At 43.3% G+C, this 24,000-nt stretch overlaps 1 protein-coding gene and 1 long non-coding RNA gene across 12 annotated transcripts in view; one reads left to right on the top strand and one right to left on the bottom strand.

Annotated features, from left to right (window-relative positions):
• The window catches only part of LOC126983236 (uncharacterized), a 36,153-nt gene extending 24,029 nt beyond the window's left edge, over positions 1 to 12,124 (top strand). Inside the window, exons 3-6 of one of the 4 annotated variants that reach the window (XR_007735701.1) lie at positions 2,967 to 3,062; positions 3,443 to 3,951; positions 4,203 to 4,585; positions 11,259 to 12,124. This is a non-coding gene — a long non-coding RNA (uncharacterized LOC126983236). Of the gene's footprint in view, positions 1 to 2,966; positions 3,063 to 3,442; positions 4,586 to 8,132; positions 8,944 to 11,258 lie in introns of those variants that run through there. The other 3 variants (XR_007735700.1, XR_007735698.1, XR_007735702.1) reach the window with 3 other exon arrangements.
• Positions 11,581 to 24,000, bottom strand: part of LOC126983235 (uncharacterized) — a 212,588-nt gene continuing 200,168 nt past the window's right edge. For 4 of the 8 annotated variants that reach the window (XM_050835873.1, XM_050835872.1, XM_050835875.1 and 1 more), the window contains exon 28: positions 17,788 to 20,457. In XM_050835873.1, coding sequence (XP_050691830.1) covers positions 20,247 to 20,457 — 211 coding nt within the window. In that variant the 3' untranslated portion in view covers positions 17,788 to 20,246. Of the gene's footprint in view, positions 12,339 to 12,868; positions 12,997 to 13,629; positions 13,688 to 16,675; positions 16,813 to 17,787; positions 20,458 to 24,000 lie in introns of those variants that run through there. The other 4 variants (XR_007735696.1, XR_007735697.1, XR_007735695.1 and 1 more) reach the window with 4 other exon arrangements.

Genomic DNA, 24,000 nt, shown 5'->3' with positions numbered 1-24,000 from the left:
GGCTAGGATAGGTTAGGGTTGTCTTGAAGTAGGCTAGGCTAGGTTTGGTTAGGGTTGTCTTGAAGTAGGCTAGGCTAGGTTAGGGTTGTCTTGAAGTAGGCTAGGCTAGGTTTGGTTAGGGTTGTCTTGAAGTAGGCTAGGCTAGGTTAGGGTTGTCTTGAAGTAGGCTAGGCTAGGCTAGGTTAGGGTTGTCTTGAAGTAGGCTAGGCTAGGTTTGGTTAGGGTTGTCTTGAAGTAGGCTAGGCTAGGTTAGGGTTGTCTTGAAGTAGGCTAGGCTAGGTTAGGGTTGTCTTGAAGTAGGCTAGGCTAGGTTAGGGTTGTCTTGAAGTAGGCTAGGTTAGGTTAGGGTTGTCTTGAAGTAGGCTAGGTTAGGTTAGGGTTGTCTTGAAGTAGGTTAGGCTAGGTTAGGTTAGGGTTGTCTTGAAGTAGGCTAGGCTAGGTTAGGGTTGTCTTGAAGTAGGCTAGGCTAGGTTAGGGTTGTCTTGAAGTAGGTTAGGCTAGGTTAGGGTTGTCTTGAAGTAGGTTAGGCTAGGTTAGGTTAGGGTTGTCTTGAAGTAGGTTAGACTAGGTTTAGTTAGGGTTGTCTTGAAGTAGGCTAGGTTAGGTTAGGGTTGTCTTGAAGTAGGCTAGGCTAGGTTAGGGCTGTCTTGAAGTAGGCTAGGATAGGTTCGGTTAGGGTTGTCTTGAAGTAGACTAGGCTAGGTTAGGGTTGGGTTTGGTATGCATTCTCCTGCCTGATCTCAAGGCTCCTAACTTATTAATACCTACATCTGCGCCATGACAAACCCTTTTAGATATTGGCTGTATTAATAATGGTGCCTGCTGAATAACAAGAGGGTAAGATTTTAATGAATGATACAGGACCATTGCCAAAGCCATTGCCAAAGGGGATTGAGAAAGGGATGATAGAACGATTAGTCTGTCTGTATGCGCTTGAGAATGATTGGTTATTACGTAAAATGAGTGTGTGTGTGTGTGTGTGTGTGTGTGTGTGTGTGTGTGTGTTCCTCCCCCACCTCTGAAGCTATTAATTTCTGTTGCCAACCGCTTCACACACACACACACACATCATTAGAGAGGAAGGTCAAGAGTGGTTTAATACGCATAATAAGTGTTCTGCGTTGTGTGTGTTTGTGTGTGTGTGTGTTTGTGTGTGTGTGTTGCAATCGTAATGTTTTTCTTGGGTTACGAAGATTTCCTCTGAAGCAACTCTCTCTCTCTCTCTCTCTCTCTCTCTCTCTCTCTCTCTCTCTCTCTCTCTCTCTCTCTCTCTCTCTCTCCTTGAAATTCAGCATAAATGAAACAATCACGAAATCTGAAAAAAAACTCAATAGTAAAAACACAACACAGGCGACAGTATAAAAAAAAGGAAATAAAAAAAAATAGAAATATGAGAAGCATCTCTAAACATCACCAAACCAGTTACCGTACGGGAGAGCGATACACGAAAATAACCTGTATTACAACTTTTTACTCGGGAAATTGAGAGCATGCAGTTTCTCTCTCTCTCTCTCTCTCTCTCTCTCTCTCTCTCTCTCTGGGGAAGTGGAGGGAAGTTTAGACTGCATTTTCTCACTTGAGCAACCCAGAATGTTTTTATTTTTATTTATCTAGTTAAGTTATTTATTTGTTTGCATTCTAACACAGAGAGAGAGAGAGAGAGAGAGAGAGAGAGAGAGAGAGAGAGAGAGAGAGAGGGGGGGGGGAAGAGTTGGTTTATGATGTCTTAATGGAGCTTAGGCGGAACGAACATATTTATTTAACGTTTTAATTGGAGAATAGAAAAGGGGAGGAGAGGCAGAAGGGAAGGTTTGGTGTTTCTGCTGAGTTGCTTTTCATTCTACTTAATTGTCATATTGTGGTCATTATATTTGCCTTCTACTCATTATCTCGTGTTCATTATTATTCTTTTCTTATGCTCCTTCTTATTATCTTGTGACACTAATTAGTCGTTTCGTTTGCTTCTTCTTTTACTTATAATCTTGTGCTCGTTCTTATCAGTTTCTTTATATTCCTTCTATTCTCTTGTGGTCAGTGTTTTTGGTTTGTTTATGCTCCTTCTCCTATTCATTATCTCGTGGTCATTCGTATTCGTTGATTTATTCTTCTATTCATTATCTTTTGTTCATTATTACTAGTTCATTTATTATCCTTCTATTCATTCTCTTGTGATCAGTATTTATATTAGTTTCTCTATGCTCCTTCTCATCTTACTCATGATCATGTGATCGTTATTTTTAGCTTATTTTCGTACTTGCTTACATATCTTGCTCATCATAATTATCTCTACTTGTTCGTTTATGTCATATTGTCCATAATCTTATTTTAATTCTTATCATATTTACGTATAGCCTATTCTTTTACCTTCTTTACCGTCTCACTAAATTTACTTTTTATGCACTATTTCTATATTCATTGGCTAGTTTACTTTGATGTATTTATATGTATTTGTGAGTATATTTCTTTATCATACACCCAAGTATATACACCTTTAATCCACCTTTTTAACAAATATATATGATTCGAGATTATTATCCTTCCCCTGTTAATTATATGGCAAAGTACCTACACACACCTTATTCTGTCCACTTTTAGGGGGCTTCGTGGTGCAGTGGTTAGCACACTCGGCTCACAACCGAGTGGAAAAATTTGGGCGGCTTTTCCGATACCCTACGCCCCTGTCCACCCAGCAGTGAATGGGTACCAGGTATTAATCGGGGGTTGTGTCCCTTCTCCTATAATTCCTTCCCCTTGTCTCTCTCCGGCATATGACCACAGATGTTGCGCCGACTAAACGAAACTTTTCAGTCCACTTTTAACAAACAGTATTCCAGATTCACTTGTATAGACAGATTATACAATACAGAATTTCCTCAGTCCACAATCGCACCACACCACCTCACCCTTACACCATTTCCTCCGTGCCTGTACATTAAGAAAGACACTAAACCAGGAAAACTTTGCAGGTGTTGGCGGTCACCTGGGGCTGGGACGACCGAGGGAAGGCCAGGTGTGACTCTTATTGTGGGCAGCGGCAGTTCGTGTCTTTGGTAATACATGAGGTGTGTTGCGTACGTTGTGTTCGTGTCCTTGGTAATACATGAGGTAAGTGTGTTGCTGTTAATGTTGTGTGGTTTTGTTTTGTTTTGATTTCGCAGGGTTTTGATTTCACAGGGTTTTGATTTCACAGGGTTTTTATTTCACAGGGTTTTCATGCAAGAAACATTTTTAAAGAGGAGAACCTTGCATCACTCATTTATTTTCTCTCGTTTACCAATAAATAAAACAACGAAAATGATCACCTACATTTTTTATTAGCAACCATACAGGAAAATACATATCCATTGTTTGGGAATGTCAAGTACTAGAAAGTGATTTTTGTCAGCCCCTCAGTTGTCAGGGCAAAATGGTATAAATTATAGTAATTCTGGTTATTTTCCAGATCATACACCGACCACCTGGATGAAGACAACCCCTGCACAGAGAACACAGGAAGGTAGATGCAGAGGAACCACAAAGAACGCAGGAAAGTAGACGATGAAGATGGAATGTCCAAGGCCTCAACACCTGCGAGAGAACAGCAGCGGAACAATGAGGATGCTGGACAGTAGATGATGAAGAACAAATAACGGAAAATAGACGAAGATGGAACGTCCAAGGCCTTGACACCTGCGAGAGAATGAGGATGCTGAAAAATAGATGATGAAGAAGCACAGAATGAATGCAGGAAGGTAGATGATGATGAACAAGAACATCGGAAAATAGATGAAGATGGAATGTCGGAGGCCTCAACACCTGGGAGAGAACGGCAGCAGAACAATGAGGATGCTGGAAAGTAGATGATGAAGAAGCAGAGAATGAATGCAGGAAGGTAGATGATGATGAACAAACAGCGTCGGAGAATAGATGAAGATGGAATGTCTGAGGCTTCAACACCTGCAAGAGAACAGGGTCAGTATTCTCAGACTCATCCGCCTCTCAGAGCAACTATTTTCAAAGACCAAAAAGGAGATTAAGCAGCAGTAGTTGTAGAAGTTTGCATAAGTGGTGAAGGACAAAGAAGATAGGAAGAGGAGAAGGAGGGGCATAGTAGTAGATGTTTGCATTAGAGGTGAAGGATAAAGAAGATAGGAAGAGAAGGAGACGCAACAGTAGTAGATTAAGCGAAGTCTGATGAGTGTTTTCTTACTTTCATGGCACAGAAGAATGATCAAACTACCATTAGGGCCACAAAACTACCCCTGGAAACGCCTACAACCCTAACGAAAGCCTTGTCAATTGTGTGTGTGCTTAGGTGCTGAAACATTTGAGAATGGAAATATGACCCCAGCATCATTAAGCGAAGTCTGATGAGTGTTTTCTTTCTTTCATGGCACAGAAGAATGATCAAACTACCATCATGGCCATAAAACTACCCCTGGAAAAGCCTACAACCCTGATGAAAGCCTTGTCAAATGTGTGTGCGCTTAGGCACCGAAACGTTTGAGAATGAAAATATGACCCCAGCATCAGAAAGCGAGGTCTTGGCGTGCAGCGGGCCAGCAAGGTTACCAGGGCACAGGATCCACTTGACCTGCATGACGAGGTGAGAGAATTAGTTTGTGGTGTTCCGTCGTATTAATTTTGTTTGCCAGTTTGCTCGCCAGTCCAATTTGCTCTTGGGAAAAACTAGTCTGGAAAATTAGAGATATGAGCAGTGATGGGATTCAAATTTTTTAAGAACAGGTTCTCCAAAATAAGTTATAAGTAAAAGGTGTTCATGGGGAAAAATTGAGAACCCCTGATTTAAGCTCACAGTAACAGCCGGTTCTCGGGATTAAAGAAATTCCAGGAACAGATTCTTGCAAACCGGTGCGAACCAGCTGAATCCCATCACTGGATACGAGTCATAAAACTAGCCATTGCCAAAATTAAAGATTCGAGGAAAAGTTGGAGATTAAATTACAGTAACTACCTGTTGCTTAAAATAGAGATTAACACAGCTGCTCCTCATCAGTAGGGTGGAGCAATTTTTAGCAAGTTCAGGGGCCCAGTGAAAACTTGCACAAGTGAATTAAGATTGGTGTCTGGTTGCATCCTCTTTTAACCACCCTCTCTCTCTCTCTCTCATTATTTTTTTTCTTTTCGTTGTTAGTCATTATTTCTTCCCCCCCCACTCCTCTCTCTCTCTCTCTCTCTCTCTCTCTCTCTCTCTCTCTCTCTCTCTCTCTCTCTCTCTCTCTCTCTCTCAAGATGCCTCAGCTTAACCTGTTCAATCCAGTGGCATAAAAGAAAACAGGATTGTATCTGTTTTCTGTTGTATGTCACCTTCAGAAAATTGTTGTGAATAATGAATCAGTTAAGGCAGAAGTCCGTTTAATTTGTTTTAGAGAAGGGACATGACGTGGTGCAGAGGTGAGATAAGACTCCATCTCTGTCAAATACTGATCATTAACCCGTCCGCTGTGATTGGCACGGATTTTGTCTTCACTGGTAGCCTGGTAAAATATAGTCCCAGGTCTTTCTCTGCCTCTGTGGTTGATAGTGGAGTGTTTCCCATGTGGTATTGGTATGCTGGATATCCACTCCCAAATGCAGGACTATATATATTTTTCTTCATTGAATTGTAGCAGCCACTTTTTGTTCCATTCCTGTAGCTTGGTGATGTCTTCTTGTAGGAAATTCGCAGTCAAGGGGTTAACACACGATTCACCTGAGAGAAAGGACAGACTTGCCTCCCCTCTGCACCACGTCATGATTACAGCCACACAACACCTGCCTCTCCTCTCCCCCAAATATAATATAACTGACTTAGTATTCACAACAATTTTCTGAAGATGAAAAACCACAGAAAAGCACAACAAGCCTTTCTTTTAGGGTATACTAATTACAATACTATGTCGAGATATGTCGCCAGATTGAAGAGGTTAAAAATCCTTCTCTCTCTCAATCCATATATCCATTTGGGTCAAGATCGGCTTTACTAATCCTCCAATAGCTCATCTTCTACTTTATCAATTGCTCTTCTTTTGTCATATATGCTGGTGTCAAGTATAACATGGCATGCAGTATTTTTTAGAGGGGGACTTGCGGACTTTGCATCACTGTTTGGGTGCCAGACTATCATATCCACCGTCGTATTTACCATGCACTTAACCATAGCAAAAAGACACTAATAATTAAACCTTTCAACGGTAACTATAAATAAATGTACTTCATGGAGTGGAGGAGACACTTTTGGGTCAGAAATCGGAAAACATAGAGGGTAAGAACAACAATTTGGCAACGTTGCGTGGGTGATGGTCTCTGCACTGCTCCTTGGCCTGTTGTTAACTTGTTCTAGCGTGCAGCACATAAACTATATTCCTACCAAAACCCTTTTAGAGCTGTAAGGTACCAGATTATACTGATAAAAATTTATTCATATTTAACCCAATAGCTGCAGGGAACCATATTCTTAAAGGTCCCTCTAAGTGAGAATAATGAGAAAAATCATCACTCACGCAAACCATTTTATAATATGTATCAACGTATTTGTGATCAGTTTATGCATCATCTATTTTTTTGGGGTCTTTATCTTGGTACAAATTTGGCCCGTCGCTGCTAATGGGTTAATAATAATAATGTCAAACTATTAAAGATAAATCTGAATGACACAACTAAGTCGGGCTTGTGATGTAAAGACTGACCCAAGGCAAGTACCTTCTCTTATTAATCCTGAGATGTATTTCCATTATTTGTAAGTAATAAATGGCAGTAAGGAAGAGGAATTGCAAGAATAACTACATTTTTTATACCATCAGTGCTGACTTAGAGGGATACCTTACGTTAATGCAAAGGGAATTCACTGCCCGCTGGTTGATTACAGGCCAATGAGCAGCCCAGACACGCACCATCACCCAAGCAATGATACCAAGTCTGCGAGTCCCTCCGTAAAAAAAATTCTGTGCCAGGTAATGTGACGCCAACTAACCTTCAACCTTCCAGAAATCCATTGCAAAGAGTATAGAGACAAAAAATAACTGAAAATAGCTTTTAAACGTGTGTGGGAACCCACGTGGCTGCAGGCAGAATGGTTGCCCAATGTGATGAAGTGTGGAGACGGGGGTTGAGAAGTGGAAAAACTCTTAGGTTTATGCATATCCACGTCTTTAGTGCCTCTAAGCACCGTTGCCAGATTGTCGTACTCAGGCCACAGTATTTACCGGTTTCTGACGCCTAACTATTGGCAAGAAACATTGGGAATTAACTATTTTAATGATAATTATAAGTGAATCTCCTTATTGGGGTCCACGAGACAGTTTTTGGGTCAGAAGTCAATAAATATAAAAGGCTGAGTAAGACAATCTGGCAACGTTGCCTCTAAGGCTGGTCAGGGGGGGGGGGGGGGCAAAGTTCCCCTGTAGTTGAGAGCCCATTGGATTTTAGCTGTGGTGAGCCGTGGGTCTTGCCCGCCGCAGGGCGCCGTCGGCTACTACACTGCACGTTTCTGAGCAGGTTCCCATACACATTTAATGGCCTTTTTCAGTTATTTCAATTTCTACACACTTTTGTATGTATTGCTGGGAGGTTTAAAGGTTAGTAGAATTCATATTTGACCATAGAAGAGCAGCTCGTTAGTTAAGTAGAAGCGATATTGGTGCATTAATAAAACCATTCCTAAACCAGATGGATAAATGGACTGACATACAAAGATACATGAGAGAAGGGGCCAAATCTATTTCGGATCCAGAGTTTAACAGGTGGAGGAGGAAGGAAACATGGAGGCGATAAGATGAGCGTATTAATGACTCATTTTGCTTTTACTTCTTTAAGGGAACTGAGGTGACTGGTGTGTCATCCTGCTGTATACAGGTCTCATAAGACACCCCACTCACTGCTCAGAGACAAGGTCAGGTCATGCCCCTTTGCCCATCTATCGGCGGCTGACACGGAGGTGTTACTTTTGCTTTCCTGTCAGGATGCATCATTCTTAACCCGGTAGCAGTGACAGGCCAAATTTGTGGCTTTACCGTGTAGCAACGACAGGCCAAATTTGTGCCATGATATAAACCCCTCAAAATAGATGATATGTAAACTGATCACAAATGCTTTGATATATATTATGAAATGGTTTGTGTGAGTGATGATTTTTTCTCATTTTTCTTGTTTAGAAGGACCATTAAGAAACATGATCCCTGCTGCTACCGGGTTAAACCAGCGCCTGCACACACCTGGGCAGCTGACAAGGCCTGTATTACCATATATTAGCAGCCCTTTTGTTGATGTTGCAGTTTGTGGCAATGTGTAAGGCCTCCTTGACTTGTTTTTCTTCCGTGTAGGCCACCTTGCAGGGCACTCTCCAGCACCTTTGCACTGTCCCACTTCAGCAACTTGTCATTCTGGTCAGTGTGGTCCACCTGGGCATTGGTTTGGCAGTGCTGCATTGCATCCACCCTGTGTTCCTTCGTCCTAACATCCAGGTCTGCTGGGCTCACCTGAGTAGCCACACTTATACCTGCTGCATGGCATTTGCTACACAACACTGTCCTCAGTCTTTGCCTTGCTACTTTTCCGTCTGTTCACCCGGACTAACTAGACTATTTGGGAGCCACGTGATGTAAGGCTGTCCCTAGAACCTGTGCCAAGTCTGACTCTGGGACAATCAGGTATTTCCATTGTCTGTTACCTTTCCATGTCTTTCTCTCCCATAGCCAATGTTGCCAGATTCTCGTACTCAGCCGCTCATATTTCCCGACTTCCTACCCCAAAACCGTCTTCTGGGGTCCAATAACAAAACCCATTTATAGTTATCGTTAAAAGAGTTAGATCCTGATGTTTCTTGGCAATAGTTAGGCGTCAGAAACCGGTAAATTCTATGCTCTGAGTACGATAACCTGGCAACGGTGCCTATAGCTGCCTTTGCCCTCTCTTGTAACTCACCCAGAGGACCCTTAGAGCACCCCAGTATGGAGAAGGTGTCCTCGATGTGATACTTCCCCCACTCATGAATCTGTCACTGGGGATACATAGACTGTGTAAGTGGAACCTGATCACCACATGCCTTCTGGTTCTGAAATTGTGGGTGCTGAGGTAGTGGATATAATCGGCCGTGTTGGTTGGTTTTCCGAGCACTGTACAGGAGGCAGTGTTTCCTGGTCCTGTGGTGAGTGTCAGGCAATTGGTGCTGGCCACTGGTTTCCTTCTCTACTGTATACTGGATTTTCTAGTGCACTCTGTTCAATCCCTCCTTTAGCGTCATTATATCCGTTCTGTTGTTGGTGATGACGAGCACATGGCGTATGTATCAGAACCGCCTCATTGTGCTAGTTAACAGCCACACACCTTTTGGTTCTGAAATTGTGGGTGCTGAGGTAGTGGATATAATCGGCCGTGTTGGTTTTTTTTTCTGAGCACTTCGCAGGAGGCAGTGTTTCCTGGTCCTGTGGTGAGTGTCATTATGCTGGCCACTGGTATCCTCCCCAACTATGTACTGGATCTTTTGGATGCACTCAGTTCAGTCCAGTATTGCCAAATTACCATATTCATCGCATTGCATTTTCGTAGTGTCTGACCAATAACAAATGCAAAAACAAACTTCAATAAACAGGAGTTTTAACGCTAACTTCAATTTTCTATCATTATTTGTGTAGGTACGAGAGTTTGAGGCTTAAAAGTAATAGAGGTACGAGAGTTTGAGGCTTAAAAGTAATAGAGGTACGAGAGTTTGAGGCTTAAAAGTAATAGAGGTACGAGAGTTTGAGGCTTAAAAGTAATAGAGAGGATGTGGTGAATATGATAATCTGGCAATGCTGGTTCAGTCTCTCCTTTAGCCTCACAGTGTTTTGTCAGAGTTGGTCATCACGTCGTCCACATATCAGATCCACTTTGTTGTTCTCGTTAACAGTCACGAGTAGTGTTCACCCCCCAGGACTCCCATGAACAGGGAAGCCATCACTGCACCTTGGTGACCCCATACCGAGGCCCCCATGCCGTCTTTTTCACTTTTAACAAGGAGTATTGCCAGCATGAGGGCCTCAGTATGGGGTCACCAAAGTGCAGTGATGGCTTCCCTGTTCATGGAAGTCCTGGGGAGTGAGCACTTCTCGTTTTCGTTAACAACAAAGTGGGTCATATGTGGACGACATGCTGACCATCACCGACAACAAGACAGACTGTGAGGCTAAAGGAGAGACTAAACCGAGTACATCCAAAAGATCCAGTACACAGTGGGGGAGGAAACCAGTGGCCAGCACCAATTGCCTGACACTCACCACAGGACCAGGAAACACTGCCTCCTGTAAAGTGCTCAGACAACCAACCAACACGGCCAATTATATCCACTACCTCAGCACCCACAATTTCAGAACCAGAAGGCGTGTGGTGATCAGGTTCCACTTACACAGTCTATGTATCCCCAGTGACAGATTCATGAGTGGGGGAAGTATCACATTGAGGACACCTTCTCCATACTGGGGTGCCCTAAGGGTCCTCTGGGTGAGTTACAAGAGAGGGCAAAGGCAGCCATGGAGAAGAAAGACACAGGAAGGAAAAAGACGCGGTGGAAATGCCACAGTGATCGTACCTGAGTCGGACTTGGCGCAGTCTCCAGAGAAAGCCTTGCATCACATGGCTACTAAATAGTTGATGTGGGGGACAACAAGTTAGTAAACCAGTGCACAAAAGTGTGGGACAAAGAATAAGGACAGTGTTGTGTACCAAAATCCCTGCAGCGGGTGTGAACACAGCTATTTTGGTGAGGGCAGCAGGTGCCTGGATGCTGGGCTTAAGGAATGCAGGGCAGACCCAAGACACCACCACCAAGGCAGTGCCCTGGTGGAAAAAGTTGACCGCAATGACCACCTGCTGAAGTGTCTTGTCAACTGCGAAGGTGCTGGAGAGTGGCTTGCACTGAAACGAGAGAAGTCATAGAGGCCTTATACATCCCATTGCCACAAACCACATCATCAACAAGAGGGCTGGAGATACATGGACATGGTGACTACCGACCGAGGTGTGTGCAGCCGTTGGCGTGAGTGACATGGCTGGGAAGCAGAACGAAAGTAACACCTCCCTGTCAGCTGCTGGGAGATGGGGAAAGGGCCACGACCTTGCCTTTACACAGCGAGCAGGGTGTCTCGTGACCCATATGTAGCAGGATGAGACCTGGGTCACCTTTGTTCCCCTGAAGAAGTGAAAGTGAAATTAGTTGTTAATAAACTCGTGTATTTCCTTCCTTCCTTCTTTACCCAACTTGAAAATCTCGTTTGATTTGTTGTGTCACTGTTGCTTCTTTCCAGTGTGTTGCCGTGTGGGATCCATGACGTGCTGCAACCCTCCAACAAGCTTCCGGAGCTGTCCGTCTGATGGAGAGAAGGGAAGATTTTGTCAACTCTGAAATTAATGTTTCATTGCTTATCAAATGAAAGGAATGAAATGGGTTTAGATTACTTGTTTGAATACTTACTTGTTTGGTGTTCATGTTTTTATCTGCCCCAAAATTAAGTGAGTAAATTTGATTGTGGCTGTGCTGTGTGAGTACTAATTTAAAGTTGAATGTTGTCTCACACAGCTTGATACTTCTGGTTTATGTATTGACATTGTAGGTTGCTACACTGAATAAGCTGTGGACTGTTTATTATTATATGTCTGGAAAACTTGAGATACACTTAAGGAACCTCCAGTTTGTTGGAAAACTTGAGATACACTTAAGGAACCTCCAGTTTGTTGGAAAACTTGAGATACACTTAAGGAACCTCCAGTTTGTTGGAAAACTTGAGATACACTTAAGGAACCTCCAGTTTGTTTCTCTAAAAACAAATGGTTTCTCTAAAAACAAATGCTGACAGTATTTCTCCGGAGACTCTTAGAAGTATTATTGACTTAGTATAGTTTTCACGGCCTACAATAATTTGATTTTCAGCATTTTTTGTTGCATATATGTGTCTATGAAAATAGTATATAGTTTTCGAGGCCTACAATGATTTAATTTTCAGCATTTTTGTTGCATATTTATGTTTATGAAAATAGTAATTAATGAAGTATATATAAGATAACTAAAACATGTTCAATGCTATAGACTGCTGAATGGCTTAATTGTATTTACATATTTTTATTGTTTACTGAAGTGGGTACCTTTAACAGAACAATTAAATTAGAAAGTTTTCCCGCCCTTTTATATCCCCAAGTCTCAAATATTAGTTTGAAGCATCTGGTTCACTTATCAGTCATGCACTGAGGGACCACGTTGCCTCGCCTGCCCAACAACGCCAGCGGCCCTCCAGGCAGGGACACGGATATCCACCAGCCCCCTCAGGCCATCCATGAGGTACTTGGGGTGGGAAGGCAGCCCTGGGGTTTGTGTTGAAGGTGGTGGTCAGCTGGAGGGCATGGTGTCACTTATTAGCAAAGGAGTCCATGTCTCGCAGCCACAGAGTGAGCCAGAGAGCACAAGCAACTTGAAGGGCAATCTTTGTCCTTCTGTACAGGTATCACATAGATGCTTAACTGATTTTTGTGATGTACCCTCATAAAATCCTGCAGCAAATTTGGATTAACCCGGCAGCAGCGGGGATCATGTTTCTTAATGGTCCCTCCAAGCGAGAAAAAATCACCCCTCACACAAACCATTTCATAATATATATCAAAGCATTTGTGATCAGATTATGTATCATCTATTTTTGGGGGTTTATATCATGGCACAAATTTGGCCCATAGCTGCTACACGGTAAAGCCACAGATTTGGCCCATCGCTGCTACCAGGTTAAATATAAATAGGTAGATTTTAGAAAATAATACATTACAAACCAGTGGATGAGAACAAGATGACAAAATGAATACAAGACCATGATGGATCTTGTGGGTGTAAGAGGGTTACCTTTTATAAGACATGCTGAGAGGTTTAAAATACCTTGGAGAGGCTTGTAGGATGAGCAGGGAGGCGTGTATGGACAGTGTGCCAACAAGAAAGGAGTGCTGGAGTCTAGCTTGGTGGGGCTCCGCAGGCAGACATCAGGACGGGCCGATCAATACAATCCTCTGAAAAATTGACACTTTTAAGTCAGCACCTCTACATGCCGGGCAGAGACGGACCAAAGAGGGAAGTGAATGAGGCTTGATGTTATGTCTGAGGAACCTGTTGTGTCCCCAGCTTATATAATAGGTCTTTTGATGCTCAGGTAATGAATAATAAGCAATGAAGGGGGGCACAACAGCCTCATCACACCCTGGGTCAAAGTTTCCTCCAAGCAGCTGATTAGTGGCAGATGAGGAAACAATGGAAAAGATTAAAAAAAATGAGATGGAAGGAGAAAGAATAATGCAGGAACAGTGAGAATACAGGAGCATTAGAATAGGTAAAGTGGTGAGGAAGGAACAGAGAATTTTTTTTTTAAAGAGGAGGAGGAACAGTGGAGAGGTGAGGGTCTGAGGAGGAGATGGAGGAGGGGAATTGAAGGTGACCGTGTGTGTGTGCAGAGGGGAGTGATGGGAAGGGTGGTGATGGTGCCTGGAATGAACTAAAAAATTATAGTCACTTCCCCTGAACACCCCTGCCAGCTATAACAACAACAATAATAATAATCTAGTTTTCTATGTAGTGGCATTCCACCCATTCTAACAGATGTAAGGTCATTGCAGACTTGTAAGAATAAAAATGCTGTGTGACTTTACCTTCATGTCCTGAAGGAGCATCTCCACTGCTCGGCCCTGCAGTCCTGCAGCTGGAATGCTGGGGAGGTAAGGTACAGTAAAGTTGGGGGCATACGCTGTAGCACCGCATGGCCTTGGTGCTCATCTCTGTAACATTGTCCCTTGAGCCTGTGGTGGGTGGGAGCCCATTACCCCGGGACACAGGGCCCTTACAGCACCCACCTGAGGTACCCCTTTTCGAAGAGCAACAGCTGGAAGATGAACACAGAACTGCCCGGCCAGGACCGACTGCAGGCAGAGTAGTGTAGTCGCACGCTGACCACTAGACCACGGAGGCGTATGGCATGCTGGGGAGCAGGGAGGCAGGCAAGGGCAAAGAAGAGAATGGCACACAGACATGGACCTCCCCCTCAGATGGCGTGGACCACACCCTACCTCACCCAACCAACTGTGTTCCTCTCCTCCTGTGTGTTCCTCCAGGCATTTTCCACCCTCCCAACCACCCCTCCCCAGGAAAGCAGTTTTGGCAGGAAAGTCATTTTTTTTTGACATCCTGTGGGCGTAATTTTTCTTTTTTTATTCTATTTTTTATTTTTTTTACATTTTAAACACAGACTACCTAATGGGTAAACCATAATAAAATTAAAAATTTTTTTTTTTTTTTTTTTTTTTTTTTTTACATGCTCAAAAAAATTCTTATTCACGGAAAACTATTCAAAGTAAAGGAATATCCTTTATATGAGATTTAAATGACACCCAAAGGAACAATACTACATATTATCATTTGTATATCGCAAATAATAAGTGCACAAAACAAAATCAATTCAAGCGGTAATTTTTTTCTGTAAAAACTACCGAAAAAAAAAAATCACAGATCCTACAAACTTCGACATTAACGAATCTCAATATGCAGTTTTGTAGATAATTCTTTTCTGAGTGTCATGCTGCAAAAAAAAATAAAAATCGTCCCAATACAAGTCGAGATATACAATTCTTTACATTAAAATTTTCATTTTGAGAAAAACGCACTTTTATGTTTAGGTGACAATGTACGGCACAGAGATGTTTTCTAGCACAACACAACTATGTCTCGTTCCTTATCTTACTCCTCTGATAATGTTCAAGAGGTCAGATTTCCAAGGAAGCTCTTTCAGGTCATCTCAGGTCACTTCTACGGGGAGGGTGTGCTCACAATTGATTTTCCTCGAAGTAGATTTAGGCACCTGGTCCCCTTTTGTCTCTTATAATACATGTAGGAATGCACAATGTATTCTAAAAGACAAAATATTACTCCCTCAGAGGGGAGGGTATCATTGGGCGCCACCCAACTCATTCATTGTTGCCAGGTTTATGCATCAAAGCCACCTGCCTGATAATCTGCAGACTCGCGGCTTTTTCTTTCATTTCTCTTCTTTTTTGGTTGGTGTGGAGAAATCCTGGTTTTATCCATTTGTTTTCTTGTTATTGTTGCCTCAGGAGTTGAAGGGAAGCCTATATAAGCAATGTATCTATTTGCCTCATATTCGAAGTTGTGCTCAAGTATTATGAGCTGAGACATAAATCTTACCCTTTTTAGGCCAGCAAACTTTGCTTTATTTTGATGCAGCCACAGCTTTCCGCTTCTCCATAGTGTCTGAAAATCCACTGGAAGACGGTATAAGCAGGCCAAGGAGAAATGCACGTGAGAGGGCAGAGCGTGTGTACCCTCCCGCGCCACAAAATCAATACTCTGCCTCCCCGCTACTCACTCACTCTTCTCGCGTGGAGATGTGGAGAGACTATCATTCAGTACCATAATTACATATAACCACGAAAAAAATCGGAAAAAGAGGATGCAAATAGAAGATGCACAAAGAGAAGTGACAATATATATGCTTAAATCCCCCGTGCGTAGGGTAGTAGGTATTTAATTAAAGGCCACCATGACGCTCTAACGCTTGGCAGTGCGGCGCAGTACCTCCGCATGAGCCGCGCAAGTTCATGTGGAAATTTTCAAAAAAATGATTTTTTCAACCGTAAAAATTACTTTCCACCTTAACTTGCTCAAGCGATGAACTGTGGGTGTCCCTTTGGCCTCCTCCACTCAGGATGATCTCTAACAGAAAGAACCTGGAGAGCAGGATTGACTTCAGGGTAGCGTGCCACATGCCCGCATTGCCAGAGTTGGCACTGGTGGACTATGCGGGCAATAGGCCTCGAATCACTCATTAAGTAACCACTGGTTTGACACAGTCGTTCCAGCAATATCCCATGATTCTGTGCAGATACTTATTTCCAAGGGCATCAATTCACCTCTTCAGGTCTCTATTCAGTGTCCATGAGTCATGGTCATAGAGTAAGACACGGAGAACAAGCGACTTGAAGGTCCGGTTCTTTGTCCTGCGCAGATATCGACAATGCCATATACTAGTGCTGAGCCAGTCCATAACACTGGGCCAAGCTAAGCCGCCATAAGACTTTTGACAGGATCGCGCATGAACAGCTTGTACTGTTTCATCCAGTAAGCCTTCAAACACCTGCACCTTGGTCTTGGCCCAGGAGATGGCACCAAAACAACAACTCGCCAGAAGAGATACGGCCATCATGGTGTTTCATGGCAAACCCTTCACAACAATTACATTTTTTTTTTTTTTTACATCTCTGCCTATTGCGCCAGTGGACTTTCTTCATGGGCCAGATGGTCGGCCCGAGCCCGTCGTGGCGCAGGCAATTTTTTATAGTGGCGCCAGTTATGCTTGGCTCATGCTGCCCCCCGGAACTCATTCTTGATTCACTGGACGGTTTCTTCTCGAGTCCGGGTTGATGGGTGGTCTCCTGGACAGCATGTGGGTAGTCTTAGGCCACTCGGCAGCGACTGAAAAATCCCAGGTGGTAGCGTGGAGATTCAAACCGACGTTGTCCATGGCGCAGTGAATGTGAGCCCAGCACGCTAACCACTCAGCCACTGCCTACCCATATAATACTGTATGGCCCCCAGCCCCTACCAGCAACAGAGCATGACAATAGCAATCAATAGAGTACAATAACATAATCAGACCTCTTTTGAAATCTGACCCTGGCAACTTACAATACTACGACTGGCAGGTAGATGTAACTTGGCTAGAACCGAGAGATATTTCCAAAAACCTGAATCCAATCTTTAAGTTGTGGTGATGCTTCCTATTCATGGCTTTCAGGGAGTCCCGGCCCACCTTGGCTCCGCACCTGGAAAAAATGTAACTTAATATAGACAGGTGCTTAACAGAAAGAAAAATAATAAAGATTTAACAAAAAACTAAGAAATAAACAAAAAATTAATGGTGAAAAATGCTGAAAGAAAAAAAATATGGTTTGGAAATTTTGAAGGACTATGGAAAATGTTGAAAGTTATGTTTTATTAGCCACAGAAAAGCGAATTCTGGATGGAAGCCCAAAACCGGAAAGAAAATAAACCCAAAGGAAAATTAAGAAAATCCACTGATCAATAAACACTTTTGCTTCATTTTTTTTTCTTACAGAAGAGGAGTCATTTCAAGGACATAAATAGAAGGTAACAAATGTGAAAAATCCCGCTACTCACTGCTCTTAAAAAGGGTTAGAGGAGTGGCCAAAAGATAGGTCAATTTCAGGAGGTTATGCTGGAGGCTGAGGAAATACAGAAGTGTCCCAAACAGCACGAGACTTTGGCAATTACTAAAACTTGTGCTATCTGAATCCTCTCCCTTCAATACATGTAACTAATAGATTGCAGCGCTTAACTTCTGCTTGCATGATTCACTTCCCCATTTTGGTTTGTGATATGCAATTTTTTTTTAGACCTACTCGCCCTGAAAAATAGGTTTCGGTGACCATTTTGTGATGTGTGATTCATTTATGGTGTTATTTATTTCTTATGTCTTTTTATATCTTAATTTTTTATGGTCTCGTGCTCATCAGGAGTCTTCTGTAAGTCCCGCAAGACCCATCACAGCTGTGTCTACTGTTAGGGGAACGGAAAAGTTGGAAAGTTTCGTTTAGTCGGCGCAACATCCGTGGTCATATGCCGGAGAGAGACAGAAGGGGAAGGAATTATAGGAGAAGGGAACAGATCGCAGGAGACGGGACACAACCCCCGATTAATACCTGGTACCCATTCACTGCTGGGTGGACATGGGCGTAGGGTATCGGATTATGGGAACGGACGAAGGAATAAAACATCAATCCACCAAATCACTTTATTGGCTCTCAAGGCATGGGAAGGGTGGGGGGGAGGGTAGGGGAAGGGAGGACCAGGAGGAGAAGGAAGAGGAGGAGGAGGAGGAGGGAGGAAAGAGGAATAGAAAGTGAATAAACTGTGGGATTTCATAAGTAGGAAAATGATAAAGAAGAGAGGAAGGAGGAAGATTACAACATAGCCAAACTCAATATTATAATTATGTATATATATATTTATATATATTTATATTTATATATCCTTTTTACTTTATTTCTGTGGGCCACACACACACGTACTCACGCACACGCGCACACGCACACACACCTGGCGGATGCGGCCTTAGACATTATCAAGGTGTAGGTGAGAGGTGTGTATGGGGTGTTGTGGTGGTGGTGGTGGTGGTGGAGGTAGTGTGGTGGTGGTGGTGTAGTGGTAGTGGTACTGGCGTTGTTGTGGTGGTGGTGGTGGCCCGCACAGTGAAGACAGCGCTAGTCCAGACATCTCACTAACTATTGTAACGTGGATATTTCTCGGGAATGGTCCAGACGGATGAGTCAGTACAATATATGACCGGGATACAAAGAGTTGGCATGAGTAGTAATACTGACCAAACAAGACACAACCAAAGGCGACGGCAACACAGAAGGTAACTCAGGCGAGGTTATGTAATGACTAACACACGCATACATGACTACCATAGAAGTGCCAAAAAACAATTGTTAATGATGATAATATTAATAATAATATCGAAGTTAATAATGATAAACAAGGTAACATAAGCGCGTGACAAAGCAACACAGGCGACGGTACACAGCTGCAGGTCACGAGGTGCCATCAACTAGCAGCAACAGCGTCACACAACGACCAAGACTACCGGGCGGCGGAGGGCGCGGCGACGCCACACCCGCCGCCGCCGCCGCCGCCGGCTGGACCCCGCGATGGTGTCTCCGCCAACGGGGACGCCAGGGTCCCCGAGGCCTGTGATGGCTGCGGGGGGGTGTGGGGGGCCGGGAGGGGGCCGGAGGGGCGCCAGTCGCCTACAGAACACCGAGACACCGTACAGCCTAGGGCACTACCACTGCTCTACGGACACACACACACACACATGGGAAGCAACATCTACGCTCGTTGGCCGCGAGACGCGTCAGCCGAGAGACCTGAGTGGCCGGTAGAAGCCTTCTTGGGAGGCTGGATCCAAGAAGGCTCCTGATGAGGAGGAGGCGGCGGGCCAGCCAGGACCCTCGGGGGCGCCTCTCCCGCCCAGCGAAGGGTTGACTCGCTTGCTCTTACAACTTTTTTATTTTTTTGGTTTTCTGTTTTCGTCTTTTTATATACCTTTTGGAGAACTTTTGTAGAGAAAATAAAGCGGAGAGTTGAGGTTCAGACAACACGACCTGACTCGGTTACACAAGCTTGGCGGCGCCGGCCGCGGCAGCAGCGTGAGGCCGGGGCGACGCGCCCTGCGGGGCTTAATTTTGACAACGTGGCGGCGCGGCGCGGGAAGGTTGTGGAACCGAGTGTGACTTGGTGGACAGTTGCTCCAGTACACAGTGTCATTACCACTTATACACATGGTTACTTTTGTTTATATATATATATATTTATATATATTCATTTATATATATATTCCTATATACCTTATCTGGAGACATTTAAAAGAAAATATATATCCATCGTTATCGTCTACTGCTTCATGGGCGTCGGTCGGTGCCTTGCTGTGTCCAAAGGGGCCGTGGGTGCGGCGGTCTGGGGGGGGGCAGGGTGGTGCTGGGGGTGGAGGGGGTGGAGGGGCAGGGGAAGTGGCCGCGAATGCGCTGGCGTGTATGTATGGACCGCACTGGAGGTATGTGTGTGTGTGTTATGTGTGTGTGTGTGTGTGTGTGTGTGTGTGTGTGTGTGTGTGTGTGTGTGTGTGTGTGTGTGAGTGTTTAGGTAGGGATGAGTGGGTGGAGGATGTGGGGTGGAGCAGGAGAACGCTGACGAGGAGTGGGGTGGAGGAAGGGCGGGGAAGGAACATGGGTGAGGAGTCTTGGTATGGGGACGCGGGGAAGGGGAGGGACACGGAGCTGGATTCAGGGTCAGCGTGGGTGGGTGGGGGTTGGAGTCGGGGTTGGGGTGGGTGGGTTGGTGGATGAGGCGGCAGTCAAAACTCCATATCCATAATGTTGCGGCGTCTCAGTGGCCGATGGTCCCTCCCCTCAGTAGTACGGCACAGTGCAGGCCAACCCTCTTCGCCGCAGCAGCCCTTCTCTAGCCCTCTTCAGACTCCAAAGGCCCTCTCAAGCCTCAACCTTTCCTCCCTCCGACGGCCGGGGAAGAGGGAGGGAGGGAGGCAGCGAGAGGGAGACAAGCAAGAAATGGCGGGAGATGGTCTTCGTCAGGTGTAGGGTTGCTGCTGCTGCTGCTGCTTGGGGCTGGTTCGGGAGAGGAGGGAGAGGGAGAGGGAGAGGGCCGAGTGGGGTGTTTACTGGGGGAGGGCCTTGAGGATAGCATGGACTTCCTCCGCCACGGCCATCAACACGAACTCGAACTGAGCCTTTGTGCGCACCATGTGAGGGCGCTGGTCTCGGATGTGCTCCAGTGTGGCCGCGATGTCGATCTCCTTAGCGCCCTTGGCCATGCGGTTGAGGACCATATCGATGAGGCAGTAGGTCCCGGTGCGTCCTATGCCGTCGCTGCCGAGGTTAGTGGGGGGTTAGTGGGTTAGTGGTGATGATGATGTTGTGGTGGGTGAGATGGGGGTAGTGTAGTGAGCGCTATGGAGGTTAGTGGTGAGTTAGAGGTGGTGGGTTAGTGGGGGGTTAGTGGTGATGATGATGATGATGTCTTGGTGGGTTTGATGGAGGTAGTGTATTGAGCTCTATGGTTACTGATGAGGGGGGTTAGTGATCTGGTTAGTGGTGAGTTAGTGGTGGTGGGTTAGATGGTGCATGAGAACAGTTAGTGGTGATGATATAGTGAGCTAGATAAGAACTATATAGATGAGAATGAGATGAAAACTAGGTGAGAAGAGTTAGTGGTGGGTGAATAGTGTTATGACGAGTAAAGAGTAAAGTGTGAAATAGAAGTAAAGTAGGAAACAGAAATAGAGTAGACAGTAAGAAGAAAATAAAGTAGAGTAAGAGGAAACAGAAGTAAGAAAATGTTAAAAAAATAAAGTATAAAAGTAATTAGAGTAAAAAGTGTGAAATAGAAGTAGAGTAAAGTAGGAAACAGAAATAGAGTAGACAGAAAGAAGACAATAGAGTAAGAAAAAAATAGAAATAAGAAAATGTAAAAAAAAATAAAGTAAAAACTAAACAGAGTAAGAAAGAGGTAGCTACGTAATGATCGATGAGTATTTACCATTTACTCATATCATATTCATTCATCTATTCACATCTATCACTTATACTCCATTCCTGTAAAGTTGAGTTAAGTGGTGAATCAATGATGGATGAATAGGTAATGAAAGATGATGAATAAGCATAAAAGGTAGAATGGGTAATGGTGAGTCTCTAATGATGAGTCTCAACTACCCATTATTCCCATGCATACATCGAGTTAGCAAGTTATTGAAGAGTTATGCAAGAGTTGAATTAGCTGTATAAAAGTGGTGAGTTAGTGAGCCATTGGACAGTGAATGTGAATAGTGAAGTAAGTGTTATGCATAAGGTGGGTTAGTGAGTTAGTGAATAGTGAATAAGTGGTTTGTGGTGTGTAAGTAAGTTAGTGGAAGATTGTGTAAGTGGTGCATTAGTGGTGTGTGTGAGTGAGTGAGTAAGTGAATAAGTGAGTTAGTGAATGGGTATGGTAAATCAGAGGTGGGTTAGAGGTATGTGAATAGTGAGTGGGTTATGTTAGTGAGTGAGTGAGTTAGTGAATAGTGAATGGGTTATGTTAGTGAGTGAGTGAGTGAGTTAGTGAATAGTGAATGGGTATGGTGAATTAGACATGAATTAGAGGTATGTGAATAGTGGGATGTTAGTGGTAGATTAGTGGTACATGTGTGAATAGTGAGTGAGTGAATGAGTGAGTTAGTGAATAGTGAATGGGTATAGTGAATCAGAGGTGAAGTAGAGATATGTGAATAGTGGGTTAGTGACTTAGTGGTATACATGTGAATGGTGAGATACGATAATGAGTAAGTATGTATAATTGAATGGTTAACGATGAGTCTATAGCGTGTATGTGTGTATGTGTGTGTGTGTGTGTGTGTGTGTGTGTGTGTGTGTGTGTGTGTGTGTGTTTCCTCCCTCAATGTAGATCAACAACCATAATCTTCACTCGACAAAGGAGTCTCGTTCATGCAACACAAAGGAAAGTTGCATTAGAAGTCTTGCAAGGTTGACAATAAGAACATAATAATAATAATAATAATAATAATAATAATAATAATAATGAGCGTTGACATGGTGGGAAGCGCATGAGTAAAAATAACTTTAATATGAATTGCGGACTTTATTTTCATTATTGTTTTCTTTTTTTTTTGCCCTTGAGCTGTTTACTGTAAAAAAATAGAAGTAAATAAATAAGATAAATAAAGAGGATATAGATTATGTACAGTATTGCCACAAAATAAGGAGGAAAAATACCTCTTCTTTCTTTCCGTGTTGGTAATAACGAAAGAGGTCTAAAAAAATATATATACAATAATGTGTAGCTAAGTAAAATAAATACATATATAATAAAATAAAGAACAAAATACATATAAAAACATAACTAGATATTACTTATACAAACATACATAGAAAAAAATATATAAAGAGAGAAGAAGAAGAAGAAGAAGAAGAAGAAGAAGAAGAAGGAAGATAAGAGAGAAGAAGAAGAAGGAAGATAAGAGAGAGGAAAAGAAGAAGAAGAAGGAGAAGGAAGGTGAAGGAAGGTGAAGGAGAAAGATAAGAGAGAGAGAAGAAGAAGAAGAAGAAGAAGAAGAAGAAGGAAGATAAGAGAAGAAAAAGAAGAAGAAGAAGAAAGATAAAAGAGAGAAGAAGGAGAAGAAGAAGGACGATAAGAGAGAAGAAGGAGAAGAAGAAGAAAGATAAAAGAGAGAAGAAGGAAAAGAAGAAGGAAGATAAGATAAGAGAAGAAGAAAAAGAAGAACAAGAAGAAAGATGAACGAGGAAGAGAGAGGAGGAGGAGGAGGATGAGGAAAAGAAAGAGGAGAAAGCAACAACTGAAAAAGTAAATAAATAGATACATAACAGACAACAAAAGAAAGACGAGGACAAAACAAAACAAACAAACAAAAAAAAAAAAAAAAAAAAAAAATCTTGAAGCACACAGACTCGCCTTTCCAAGAAGAGTCTCAGGAGGGAAGACAAACAAAAACAACAAAATCAAGAAAACAAGAACAACAAAAAATGAAATAAAAAAAACCGATAAAATGAAGCAAAAGGACAAAAAAAGAAACAAAAATGAAATACAAAATAAAACGAAGCAAACAAACGAAACCAACCAACAAACAAACAAGAAAACAACACGAAAACAACAAACAAACAACAAAAACAATACAAGTCAGCTTAGTCCCGAGGCGTAATAATTAAAGGCAAAAGTTACATCAGTGAAACCAAAAGGATGAAGATGAGAAGATCCTTGACGTAAACAGACTTAGAGAGAGAGAAAAAAAAGACTGAAAATAGAAATCGAGTAGGAAAGAACAAGATTTAATTAGTCAAAGGAGAGCGAGCAGGTAAAGAGACAGGTAAGAATTGACTCTCTCTCTCTCTCTCTCTCTCTCTCTCTCTCTCTCTCTCTCTCTCTCTCTCTCTCTCTCTCTCTGTGTACGTATATATATATATCATAGTCTTCGTCCTTTCCATCCATGGCTTTGAATCTATGTACGTGTGTGTGTGTGTGTGTGTGTGTGTGTGTGTGTGTGTGTGTGTGTGTGTGTGTGTTTACCAGTCTGTGTTTGTGAGGCTGTGGTTGGTTGTCATGGTAACGCTTCTCATCTCCCGGCAAAGGGAACCCAGGTGAGGGGACAGCCTGGCATCTTCTTCTCCCTCCCCCCTTACTATAATTGGCTCCCTCCTCCTCCTCCTCCTCTTCCTCCTCTTCTTCTTCTCCTCCTACGTCTCTCTTCTTCTCCTCCTATTTCTCTCTCTTCTTCTCCTACTTCTCTTTCTTCTTCTTCTTCTTCTTCTCCTCCTACGTATCTCCTTCTTCTTCTCCTATTTCTCTCTCTTCTTCTCCTACTTCTCTTTCCTCGTCTTCTTCTTCTTCTTCTTCTTCTCCTC

The sequence above is a fragment of the Eriocheir sinensis genome, chromosome 53, assembly GCF_024679095.1.
Source record: "Eriocheir sinensis breed Jianghai 21 chromosome 53, ASM2467909v1, whole genome shotgun sequence".
NCBI lineage: Eukaryota > Metazoa > Arthropoda > Malacostraca > Decapoda > Varunidae > Eriocheir > Eriocheir sinensis.
The sequence above is the reverse complement of the archived record's forward strand: the minus strand, read 5'-3'. Positions and strand labels throughout refer to the sequence as shown.